General features: G+C 34.5%; 2 protein-coding genes across 2 annotated transcripts; both read right to left on the bottom strand.

The window, feature by feature from the left end:
• Window positions 1–73: 73 nt before the first annotated feature.
• Window positions 74–12,929, bottom strand: LOC126773028 (mitochondrial protein C2orf69 homolog). Its single transcript, XM_050493649.1, has 10 exons — window positions 12,761–12,929; window positions 10,487–10,637; window positions 9,971–10,098; window positions 8,905–9,009; window positions 8,294–8,402; window positions 6,325–6,362; window positions 4,495–4,650; window positions 3,560–3,666; window positions 2,713–2,825; window positions 74–2,239 (listed from the first exon to the last, which is right to left on the bottom strand). The coding sequence occupies exons 2-10, from the start codon at window positions 10,610–10,612 to the stop codon at window positions 2,105–2,107; spliced, it is 1,017 nt and encodes a 338-aa protein (XP_050349606.1). The 5' UTR covers window positions 10,613–10,637; window positions 12,761–12,929; the 3' UTR covers window positions 74–2,104.
• Window positions 11,236–12,709, bottom strand: LOC126773027 (TWiK family of potassium channels protein 7). The gene has a single exon (XM_050493647.1). It carries the CDS (start codon window positions 12,491–12,493, stop codon window positions 11,420–11,422), a length of 1,074 nt encoding a protein of 357 aa, XP_050349604.1. The 5' UTR covers window positions 12,494–12,709; the 3' UTR covers window positions 11,236–11,419.
• Window positions 12,930–13,113: the final 184 nt, after the last annotated feature.

Raw genomic sequence — 13,113 nt, 5'->3', positions numbered from 1 at the left:
TCGAGACATAAGCAACATAAACGATAGATAACGAAGCACTGATTAGGGTTATAGAAATATTAAAACTACAATATTACATTGAAAATAGGATTTAATTTTCGAATATTTAGTTTGTTTAAATAGAATATTTGTTTCTTATTACATACAGACTATAAATACTGATACACTGAAATTTTGTACACGATCATCGAAACTTTATGTAGACTTATTTACATAAATATGATGCCGGTATACATCAAATATTTTATTATAAAGCCCTCTATTAAAAATAAAATTTAAGCCGTTTACTGCTGGCCAGCAAATCTAATATATATTTTTTTTATATTTGCCGGGAGGGCAAATGCCTCTACTCCACCTGATGGTAAGTGGTAGTAGAGTCCAAACGCGACGACGGCCAGTACAGTCGGGAAGAATGTTCTGCACTAGACGAGGCCTAGGGCCTCGCCGGCCCTACCTTATTACCTCTGCCTCACAATACAACTACTTGTACTTATGTATATACATTACTACACATATCAATTTGTCCATTGTTTGAATCTAATTAATGATCATTATATAGGGTAATGTCATTAGTCCATCTCGTTAGAAGTTGTACAAAATCTAAATAAAACCAATTCAAAGGTGTGGCTTAAAGAATAAAATGAGTACTTCATACAATATTATATTCCTTTTATATATATACAACAATTAATAGTTTCTTAGTAAAACTAGAATCATCAGATATTATATTTTTTTTAAAGGCTTTTCATATTCGTGTAGATTTATTAACGTTTTGTACAAGTTAAAATAAAATGGAATGTACACGAATAAGTTAAAATATGTCATTTCAAAAATATTATTTACTAAAAAGTTACTCTTGTTACACGAATCTTTCGATAAATATATATATATATAGTAAGTTTCGAGTGATTTTATTTTTGTGATTAAAAAGATATATCATAATAACTTTATTAATTAAAAATAACCATGTTAAGTATTTATTACAGTAAAATATAAATTATTTAGTTAAGACTAAGATCACACAAATACAACCATCAATAAAAGTAGTTAGTAGTTTCATGTAGAGTAAACTAGAAAATATTAATATTAGAACATTTGAGAGTAATTAAAATTTGTACAATTTACGAATCGGCAAATTAGAAAAACATTATCTATATGGCATTTTTTAAATGATAAATACATAATAAATCTGTCGAAAGTCATAAAATTTTCAAGTAAAAATATTTTTTAAAAATTCCCATACTTTATTATCTCCTTTTCGTCTCAAGAGTTTTTAACATCAAAAACTATGTATTGAGCTTTTTTAAAACATTATACAATTGTAAAAATAAAAATCATGGCTAATCCATCGTAGATTTCAATATACATCTATATACTAACTAAAACTTTTAATAATACTTAGTCATTAGAAATTTTGTTAAATCTCACTGGCTACAATATAATTTGTCTTTGTATCTAAACACAATTTTTTTAACTAATTAATATATCTCTGATATATATTTATAAGATAATCTGATTGAATATTAATTCTAAAGCCACATCTGTTGATTAAAAAGTTTCACATTAGAAATTTTTTTTATGCAAAGATCTTGTATTCAATATTATTTTAATTATAGAACAGTGAGTACAACACGGCACAGACTATAAGTTATAATAAAACGGTCAGTTTTATTTAATTTATTTGTAAATCAAAATTTGAAAAACCCATTTTAATTTTTAATTTATAATTTACATACATTTTTATAAAATACAAAATTAAAATAAAAAGAACAAAATACACATTACAAATTTAATGCAAAAACACGCCGTCTAAAAGATTGTCCTGTGGCATTGTACCCAAGACGCTGGTACTATTGCCTCTCTGCACCGCTAGACTCAGCCTTCGGGCTAAATAAGCTCTTGGGTCACCAGAAGTGTGGACCAGTTTCTTAGAAATATCTCTTATTTTTCTCAGTTTACATACAAATAAAATTTTAAAACACATATGCAAGATCTGTTTTCGTAATTATTGAAAGGTACATAATACTATTATATGGATATATAATATTACTTTCCACTATACTCACTGTTCCATGGACTACAATAGTGATATAGCCACAGTTACTTAGGGATCTTCATCTGACGTGTCGGGCAGGTTGCTCGGCGCGGTGTCCTGAACGTTTTTGAAATTGGCGAGCACTTCAAAGTGCATGTGCAGGGAGTGAGGCGTGCCCGGTTGCTCGTGAAGATACCTGCTGACCTGTCCCAAAAAAAAACATACTTTTTTTCATTGTTTAGGAAGGCGGACGAGGATATGGACCACCTAATGATAAATGGTCACCAACGCAAAAAGACATTGGCATTGTAAAAAATGTGAACTAAGATGTTATGTCCCTTGTGCCTGTAATTACACTGGTACACTCACCCTTCTAACCGGAACACAACAATACCAATTACTGCTGTTTTGCGGTAGAATATCTGATGAGTGGGTGGTACCTACCCAGACGAGCTTGCACAAAGCTATACCACCAGTGAACAAAAACTGAACTTAAAACTATGAAAATTCTTAATCCATCCGAATGAACTGTTTTCATAATTTCCAAGATAAGTACCAAATTTTACGCCTAATGTTGACCATAGTGGTCCTAAATGTGGTAGTGAGTAACGTCAACTCAAATACCCATGTTGACAACGTATCCGTTTCGTGCGCACACCACTCACCACTGAACTCACCTTAGCACCCAGTTTCTTCAATAGACTGGTGAATGTTTTCTCTTCTCGCCCAATCCAGGGTCGGCTCTCGTCTTGCACCTGGTACGGGCTCACGTGAATAAACACGTTCACGTCTGTCAATTACACGAATACTTTTTTTAAATATACGACTTCCATATTTTTACTTTAAATGCAGAATGGTGTATAATAAATGTGAATGAGTCCTAACCGATTCGGGAAACGGTGACAAATCTCAGGGACTAAATATAGATGCAATATTATCGTGTTCAAGTGTGAGCGAAAACACAGTTGTTTTTTTTCTATTTAAGCGTTAGTCCAGCGACTGGTCATTCTTAGTTGTGTGCTTTTGGACACTGACTGAATAGATATAACACAGTCCTGTGTTACAACTTGTGAATTTTAAGTCAGTAATTTTTTCATATTAAAAGTAAAGTAAGTAACAGCCTGTAAATGTCCCACTGCTGAGCTAAGGCCTCCTCTCCCTTTTTGAGAAGAAGGTTTGGAGCTTATTCCACCACGCTGCTCCAATGCGGGTTGGTAGAATACACATGTGGCAGAATTTCAATGAAATTAGACACATGCAGGTTTCCTCACGATGTTTTCCTTCACCGTCAAGCACGAGATGAATTATAAACAGTAATTAAGCACATGAAAATTCAGAGGTGCTTGCCCGGGTTTGAACCCACGTTCATCGGTTAAGATTCACGCGTTCTTACCACTGGGCCATCTCGACTTTCATATTGCATCGATATATTTATACATCAATAAATGGAAGAACAATAGCATTTTCTTTAAACTGAATTCTGAAACGAGCACAGTTTTATGGCAGAACAAGTGCAAGTCTCACTGAGCCTGGTGAGCGTCTCCAGCAGGCTGCGCGACGTGATCCAGGTGTTCTTCCCGCCCGCGTGTCCGCCGTCCAGCCAATACATGCTGTCCACGCGACCCATGAACCTGCACCACGCGTTTACTTGTCTAAAGTAAGCGAATATACCATGCCAAGGGCATCCTCTTCCATAAGTTAATAGAAAATATAATACTGAGACAAACATATTCGCTCACAACAATCAAACATAAATACATGAGTGAACACGACGGCGTACATAGATACATACATACAGTTTAATCAGCTTGGAGACGTTTTTACGTTTGTAGTAGTGTCATACACACGGTGACTAAAACCGAAAGAAACCAGTTTGGACTAGCTACCTCGTGCCTCGAATTCTCGCATGAATAACGTTAAAAGTGTAATTGTATCTATATTTATTTTTCTACTAATTCGTTCATAATATTTATTTTATATTATATGAAAATTTACGTCGCAAAAGTGCCATCAATATGAATGCTTCAATAAGATTAGGTGAGGAAAATTTTTATGTCGTAACTGTAGAGAAATTAAGAAATGTTTTTTTTATATATTTAAAATATTAAAGAGGAAAAGTAATTTCATGATTGAGACGAGGCCTTAGATACAATAACAGAGCGAATTATTGTTAAGATGCTTGGTTTATGGGGTGAAAGCGAGGATGAGGTTGAGTACGAAGAGTTTGGAGTTGAAGAAATTCATAAAAAAAACAAGTATTTGTTTATTTATTTATCTGCTGACGGTCCACAACGCAAGCGCAAAAATGCCTTCAAGCTGATTTGACTACATACGTAACACGTTCTCCACTATGGGCTTATTTTGTTGAGCAACTTATTTCGAAATTGTCATTTTTTGACTACAATTATTTGGCTTGGTATTCTTAAAATAAAGAATGAAAGCGAATAAAACCCAAGTACTTCATCATGTGCGCATCGCCCGGCGTCAAGGTCTTCGTGTAATGGAACTCGTAGATGATTTGGTTGAGGACGACACAACCCTTGCTGAACCCAACCAGCGTGAGACTGCTTTCATCCAGCGCCAACTTCTCCCGCCACCACAGCGGATCGATATCTCTGAGACATCAAAACGAATAAACATCAGCGTAATGATAAAGTATTTATCAAATATGATTTCGAACGTTCGATTCGAAAGTTTGTAGAAGAACAATACAAATGAATCTACAAATTGGTTTGAAAACATTATTATAAATTAATAAAAACAAATGAACACATTTATTATTCGGAATACAAAGTCTATTTCGCAAATAAATTACAACGAATTACAAATAATGAAAACTAAATGATTAATATGCTTTTGTCAGATTGCTTTTAAAATGCAAACTTAATTATTTTATTATAACAGATAAATACACTGCATTCAATATGTCCCATAACCGCTATTTACTTTATAAAAAATTAAGAAGTATATAAAGATCAGCATTTTTTTTTTAGATTAAAATGCAACAGATTAAAAAATAAGCATAAAACAATATATTAAGAAAGAAGCAGTAAATATTTTAAGTCATATTGAAGCCACAATTAGACAAATAAATTAACGTTAATGTATTTTACTTGCACACATAACTAAAGTTTCAATGCAAAATGTAATATATTATATACATTGAGCTCTATCATGAACGACTATATAACATGATATAAATATTTATGTATACAACTATAGTCCATTTCAATGGCAAGAGAAAAAAGATACCAACCAATTTATTTATATTTATATTTATTGATTTCTTGACTCTTTACGCTGTTATAAAAAATAATGAAATTTGACTGCCTCGTTGGTCTAGTGGCTAGGTGTAAGGCCGTAGATCCGGAGGTCCTGGATTCAAATTCCAGGTAGGGCCCATAAAAAGTTATTGGGTTTTTCTGTCGAAAATTCTCAATAGCGGCCCGGAGTCTGGAAGTTGGAAGTGTGTACACTCCCGTGCCCCGGATAGCGCATAAATCCGTTGGTCCTGCGCCTGAACTCTTTCCGGTCGTGTCGGAATGCCGTCCCATCGGATTATGATATTTCCAGAGTGCACTATAATATCTCTGGCGCAGTTGGCTAATTTCTGTTTTAATTTAAAAAATATATCCCTACTGTTACTTTGAAAAACATTACTTTTACATAATCACAGTCCAGGATCCAGGGTCCAGAGAATAGGTTAAGCAAACAATTCAGTATTTTAATTATAGTCAAAGTTGTTTTTATCTTTTTTCCACCTTCAATTGGAATGAACTATATATATATATCGGCTAAAGTTATGAGCATCAGTCACTCTGGGGGAGGGCTTAGAGTAAACACACGGAATGTATATCACCAAATTAAATTACTCTATTTTAATTAAAAAGTTTTGTGAGCCATATAGAAACGCAAGACATAAAGACTTAGATTCCATGGTTCGCAGCGCATTTGCAATTTTTATGGTCACATAAACACTATCAGATCCTTTACTAACAAATCTGTATTCCAAACAATAAAGCCTACGTGGGTTAAGCCGAGTTCGCGAGCGGTATCAATTTGACCCACGGTAGTAGTCTAAAGAGGCCCACTTTCGATACGAGAGTAACGCGTTTAGGTAATAACTAATGTGTTAGTATGACCATTTATCAAGATCGTTGTATTTTGAATCAAGCAAAGACCGATACTACTAATACGCTGCCACCAGAGACCCAATTTATTAAGAGGTGGCGTGCTTACAGGCCCGCCCCCAGACGGCTGGTCGTGCGTGTGGAACTAGACCTACTCACTCGCTCGCTGCGGACCCGCGCGGTGCTCGCCGCACTCTCTGCACACACCACACGCTACTGGATTACACCTACTCACTCACTCACTCTACACTCTCCCGTATGATAGCGGTATCGAGGTTCCACACCGTCACCATCAGGTGACCCATTGGTGCGTTTACTTTTCTACTATGACTAGGATCCATATATCGCTAATATCTGGGCAAAAGCTCCTTTGTGTTTACATTATCTTCCAAATTAAAATTCATAAAGTCGTGTATTGTATTTCATTATTTAATAACAGAACAGAACAGAACAGAACAGAACAGGACCTACCAGTTCGATTTGGCGAAAAATCTTTTTGTGTTAAATAGCCCAATTATAATATTGAGAAAGGTTATAAATAATCTTACTACTATAATAATAATACATAAAGAAATAATCCGTTATTTTGCTCTGCTGTAAAGTTCCGATAATTTTACATACGACCTTTTGCACTTACGATAAAATAACGATATGTGAATCGTAGACAATTATCCAATACCACCAACATATCGAACAGTGTAAAATCAGTTTAAGATGGCGTGTTGCACATAGCATTGTTCGCGGAAGCGCAATGTGGACTTAAACATTATATATACGCTAATATAATTATATCGAATGCAACGTTGCATCGTTGACGATGTTACTACCACAGATTATATCTCTCAAGTGCCCAGAATTTACCAAAACAATTTATCAACGCCGGTAAAAATAAATAGTTTATCAAACATAATTACGAATTCCCACAGAATTGGATCTGGCATGTGGACGGAGCCTTATAAACATGGCCGATATATTGAATTAGTTAAAAAAAAAACAATGTTTACGAAAAATATATTATAATTTGCAAATTTTGTTTGCAAAATTAATAAACTAACAATTAAATTTGAAAAAATAAAACTTTGAACTTTATCTGAACATTCTGAAGATTACCCCTCAATCAAATGGATGTTAGTTGTAAATAGCGACTTTTGAAAAAGCAGTAATCATGAAATCACGGATAGACACAAATTTTATTTTCAATACTATAGTAACAAAAAGAACCGTAAACTAAAAATACTTTATATTTCGGCCACCAAATGCCGTAATTCCATATGTCAGAAATACAGACTATATCCAATAAAAAAACTAACGAAAAAAGTTCCCACTACCATAATAATTATTATAATACAGCATATTTATGTCGCAATAATTATAACCGACCGAATTACAGACGAGCCAGTTGGCGTGGTTGGTGATACTTGCCTTTCATGCCGAAAGTTGTGGGTTCGATTCCCACCCAGGACAGATATTTGTGTGCATGAACATGTCTGTTTGTCCCGAGTCTGGATGTAATTATCTGTTTAAGTATGTATTTAAAAAAGAAAAATAGTATATGTAGTATATCAGTTGTCTGGTTTCCATAGTACAAGCTTTATACAAGCTTAATTTGGGATCAGACGGCCGTGTGTGAAAAATGTCCCAGGATATTGTTCTATATATTTTTGTATTATTTATAGCAAATATGTAATAACCGTGATACATAATAAAATTCTTGTTAATTAAAATATAAGCTTCGTTCGTGATATTGGTAAACAATTTAAAGGTCAAATTTTAGTACAACGTTAGTAACGTTATGTAACGTTACTAAATGAAACGTTTCCGATCTGAACTTTCATTTCTGTCAGGTGGACTGAGTTTTTATGTGTGCATGTGCACACACAGTATGTGTGGTTTTTATGAACGCCATAATGTATACTTGTATAATTTAAGCGTAGAACCACTTGTTCAAAAAAGAGTTTTTACTAGTAAACTGTTTTTGTAATAAAATCTCATTTGGAATATACAATAAGTATAATGGTAAATGGAAACACCTTTCGTTAGTTAATCATTTATACATAAATGTTTATCGATACTTATTTTGACAACTACTATAACAAAAAACTAACCAAATGCAAATGGCAACACTCACATGTAACTCCTCAATGTCGATTTCTTCCGGTATCACCACCGAAGTCACCGCTTCCAATAGTTCCGGCGTCGGAAAAGATTTCAATCTATTCGTGACGTTTTGGAGTAATCTGCAAAAAACAAGTAAACGTAGGTTTATATGATTAGCTCAGGGGTCAACTACATTACCGATTGTAAAGTCGCTCGAGAACATCTGCGTGAGTTGAATGAAAAACTGTAAAATCGGTAAAAGAAGGTAGGGATTTGTGTAAACTCGTCTGAGTAGGTACCAGCCACTCATCTATTATAGTATTCTACCGGAAAGGAACAGTATTAGCCAGTTTAAATGGCACAAGAGACATAACATCTTAGTTCCCACGATTGGTGGCGCATTGGTGGTGGTGGTGGATGGGTCATATTTCTTAAAATGCCTATGTGTCTATGGGCGGTGGTGACCACTTCCCATCATGGTAGTGGCCCATTTGCACATTCGCCTACCTTTTCTATGAAAAAATATGTATATATATTCGTGTATCTTTTAAAGATTTCCCTTACGGCCAAAAATAAAGAGCCACTCTTTATTTTATCCATTCTACTTTTCCAAAACCAACCAGATAGCTGATGCGCTTATACCTCTCCAGATGGTGCAGTGCGTTGTGCGTCGGCGTGTGGTCGGGTACTCCCGCGTTGTTGCTGGGCACGAAGTTGTCATAGCAACTGAAACTCTTGAACTCTATCCTGAAACAAGATATTTAAATTTGAAAAAAATGACAAATATACGACCTATTTTTATATAAGTATATATATTATAATAGTTTGAAAACGCGGTTAATGGCTAGTTTCATACATTTAACAAAATGCAGCCATTTGTCTGAATTATATATGTATTTTTTTATAGAATAGGAAGGCGGACGAGCATATGGGCCACCTGATGGTAAGTGGTCACCAAACGCCCTTAGACATTGGCATTGTAAAAAATGTTAACCATCGCTTACATCACCAATGCGCCACCAACCTTGGGAACTAAGATGTTATGTCTCTTGTGTCTGTAATTACACTGGCTCACTCACCCTTCAAACCGGAACACAACAATACCAAGTACTACTGTTTTGCAGTAGAATATCTGATGAGTGGGTGGTACCTACCCAGACGAGCTTGCACAAAGCTCTACCACCAGTTAAGTTTTATGTTTTCTTGTAGTCTCCATGTTCGTGCTTTTGTTGTATCGTCCTGCCGGTTTTTATTTTGGTATTGTATGTGCCTGTATGTTTTCATTTCCAGGCAGTGTCACAATCAACATTTATGGGTAACTTTTCCGATTCTGATCTGAATGGTGTTAGACCTGCCTGTATAATTTAAATAAAAAAAGTACAAAGAAGTATAAAATTAGGGAATAATTGTAGAACTTCTGTGAATACTTTTTGATATACTTTTGGATGATTAAGAAGATGCATTTGTGTTACAAACAGTGACCTAAAATGAAGAGGCAATCTGACACGTCTGAAAATAGTTTAGACGCAGTAGTAATAGCTTTACGTGCTTTCTGAGGTAAGGAAAAAAACCCACAGCCAACTTCCGACAACGGATTACCACCCAGAACTGCAGCCTTTTACCAAGCCATCCACTAGGGAGACTTAACTAGCTTTAGCTAGCGTCAAAAATTAAACAGTTTATTCATAGTTTATCCCACTAAACATACCTGGCTGGTCGCACAACCAGTATGTGCTTGGTGGGGTAGTTGTTAGCAAGTAGACGTGCTGTATGCTCCAGGTTCCATTTTACGTAGTTTCTGTTGTCGCGATGCGCTTGCATCACTTCTGGATAGTCCTGTTTTAGAAAATGAAATAAAAAATATACAATTTCTATTGATACATTTATTTTTTGTTAATTTTATTCTTTGCAAGCCAGTCTTCGTAACCAGCACTTTCGGTTTTTTTTTGCGTTTGGTATGCTAATTTAGTTTCTAATAAAATAGCCGGTGTTGTCATAGACAAACGAGAGTTTAAATCTCATAGGTAAATGGGTGGGTCCATTATTTATGTGTGGGCAGCGCATTCTCAGGCTAGTGTTTATACAAAGTTGCCAGTAAAAGTATCTCTTTTGACTTTAATTTCAATGCAATTCTCACCAAAAAAAAGTATTTAAAATATTGTTATAATTAAAATAAAGTGCTTTTTCAATAATAAATCCTATACGTTATATTATAAATAGTAACCTGCACATCTCCTCCGAAGAACACAAGCGTTTGCGGTTCGAGCGGCGGTCTCACGGCTGGAACGAAGAGGATGTCGTTAGCGCGACCGTCGTGGCCGGTCACGCGCCGCAGACGGAGCGGCAGCATCGCCGCGCTCACTCTCGATACATACCTACGTAATTTAGTATAATAATTAGGAGGAACCTACGGTAACTCTCCACACTGTGCGTCAGCTGATTAAGGAAAAGATTTGATGGTTAATCCACCACTATGCTCCAGCATAGTTGGTACACATATGACAGGAATACATTTGGAATTTTCTAGTTTCTTTAATTTTGAAGACAACATGAATTATAAAAACAAAGTAAACTTGTACAATTGAATACTCTTACACTTGTCCAGATTCTAACCGGCAATCAAGTTGAGCACAATCCACCTATTCTATTAATTGGGCCATAACTGCACATATGGGGTGCTATACTGCACCTTAATTTGTTATATTATTATGTAAGAATTATTTACATTAAGGACTTTATAACATATATAAAAATATTTACCAACATTAAAAATATAAAATTGTCTCTTGAATATATTTCTTAAAAAAGATATGTTTCCAATATAATATAATATTAATTTATGTATATAAGCGAAATACCACTGAGATATGTATGATTTGTAAATAAAAATACATCAAAATAATAGTTTAAGAAAGAAAATTTATTTCCACAAAGTAATTAAGAAAGAAAATATACCTTTAAAGTAATATAAAAAAAATACTGAAATATTTGTAATGATCACAACCAAATATATTACTTTTTAAAACTACCGCCTAACAGATCACCATTATAAAAAACTAGAACATCTTTGGTTTAGCTGTCTATTTTATAAATACAAATCCAAAAAACACTAATGAACTATAGCAAAGAACATAAAATATTTGTGTATCTGTTTCAATCATTTTATATTTCTAGTCTGTCTCTGGTGATAATATTTTGTATCATTCATGCAAACAGTTATTTTTAGAGTAATATCATCTAAACAATTCTTTAAATCTTCTCTCAGCTCTCGCACTTTAACCCTAACATCTTCACACATTAGATTATAACACATGGCTACTAATCCCATACCGAGCAAAACATATATAAAATTTATTACAAGCTTCAAGTGAGAACCTTCAGCAGAATCAGCTATATTCGCTCCAGGTACAAAGTCACCAAAACCAATCTTACATAAACTAATCACACAGAAATATGTCGAGTCTAGATAGTTCCATTTCTCCCAAGCACCAAACATAATTGTCCCGGTCAATATGTAAAATGAAATCACCCAGAGACAAGCTGTCGATGGGACAGTTATCTTCTTCTTAATGGGTTGTATTTCTCCATCCTCAAGCAACGGATCTTCTCTTCGACTACATTCATGAGCTGTGATATATAACCATTTGAAAGTCTTAGCCAGGACTTTACCCATGTTACAGAAATAAAGTACATAAATCGGAATTCCAAAACAAGCATATGCAATGGTTACTATCTTTCCCCAAACAGTTTTAGGTACAACATTGCCATACCCAATCATAGTGAACACTGACAGTGAGTACATAAGTGCTGCTGGAAATGACCATATATCTTCTGAAGAACGGCCGTTATATCCCAAATGTATTGCACTTGTGATGTTGTTTTGAAAGTCTTTTAAAACTCGGTTACTATTAGACATCCAAGCTGTGTAGTTTAAGACATTGTATTTATTTGTGATGTTCCACAGCTGCTCTACACAATTTTGCCTCCACTGAATAACATTTTCCAGCTGTTCATCTGGACTGTCTTTCTCAATGTGCATGAAACTTGCAGCACCTAATATCGCATAGCACACGACAAGGGCGCCAACACCCACTTGAGTAAACATAAATGCTATAAATTTTCGAAGACAATCTTTGATTTTTTCTCGCGGATCACTTTCAACCGTTGAGGAAGAGTCCTTACTCCTGAAGGAGCCATGGATGCTGGAATGCAGGTTATGCTGCCGCTCCATTTATCATATGTACAATATAAAATGCGGTTTTACGTGATTTTTATATAAACGTCGGACGCGATTCACACGGTTTATTTCTGGAATACATTGGCGCGATGCCAGGTCGTTTTGATTACAAAACATTTAAACTAGCTTTGCCCTTTCAACTCCCTATTCAGAAATCATATAAACTTGCATGACCAAAAAATATTTAACCAAAATTTTCTAAAATTGTTATGAATTGTCTCAGTATAGATAAGGAAATATTTTTAACGGTGTTTTACTTACCGAACGATATTAAAGCTAAGTGAAATTGCCACTGTTGAAATTTTCAATAATCATTGCACTTTACATTATAAGCTACGCTAATTCACTAACAATTTGGTTTCGAAATTATTTATACTTTGTTAAATATAAATCCAGATGCGAAGACGCAAAAATCTTGTTTATCCCCAAAATGTCATTTTGACACATAAAAGTTATAAACAAAAAAAGCCGACAAGTGTGCAGATATAAAAATTAGAAACAATATTTTCTTAACTAAATATTAAAATAAATATCCTTTTTTATTATCAATTAAAAAAAGTACCTTGTTTACACGAGAGTTAAGACTACTACAGACTATGCGATATTATAGTCTC

Source organism: Nymphalis io, chromosome 13 (assembly GCF_905147045.1).
Source record: "Nymphalis io chromosome 13, ilAglIoxx1.1, whole genome shotgun sequence".
NCBI classification, from domain to species: Eukaryota; Metazoa; Arthropoda; class Insecta; order Lepidoptera; family Nymphalidae; genus Nymphalis; species Nymphalis io.
The sequence above is the reverse complement of the archived record's forward strand: the minus strand, read 5'-3'. Positions and strand labels throughout refer to the sequence as shown.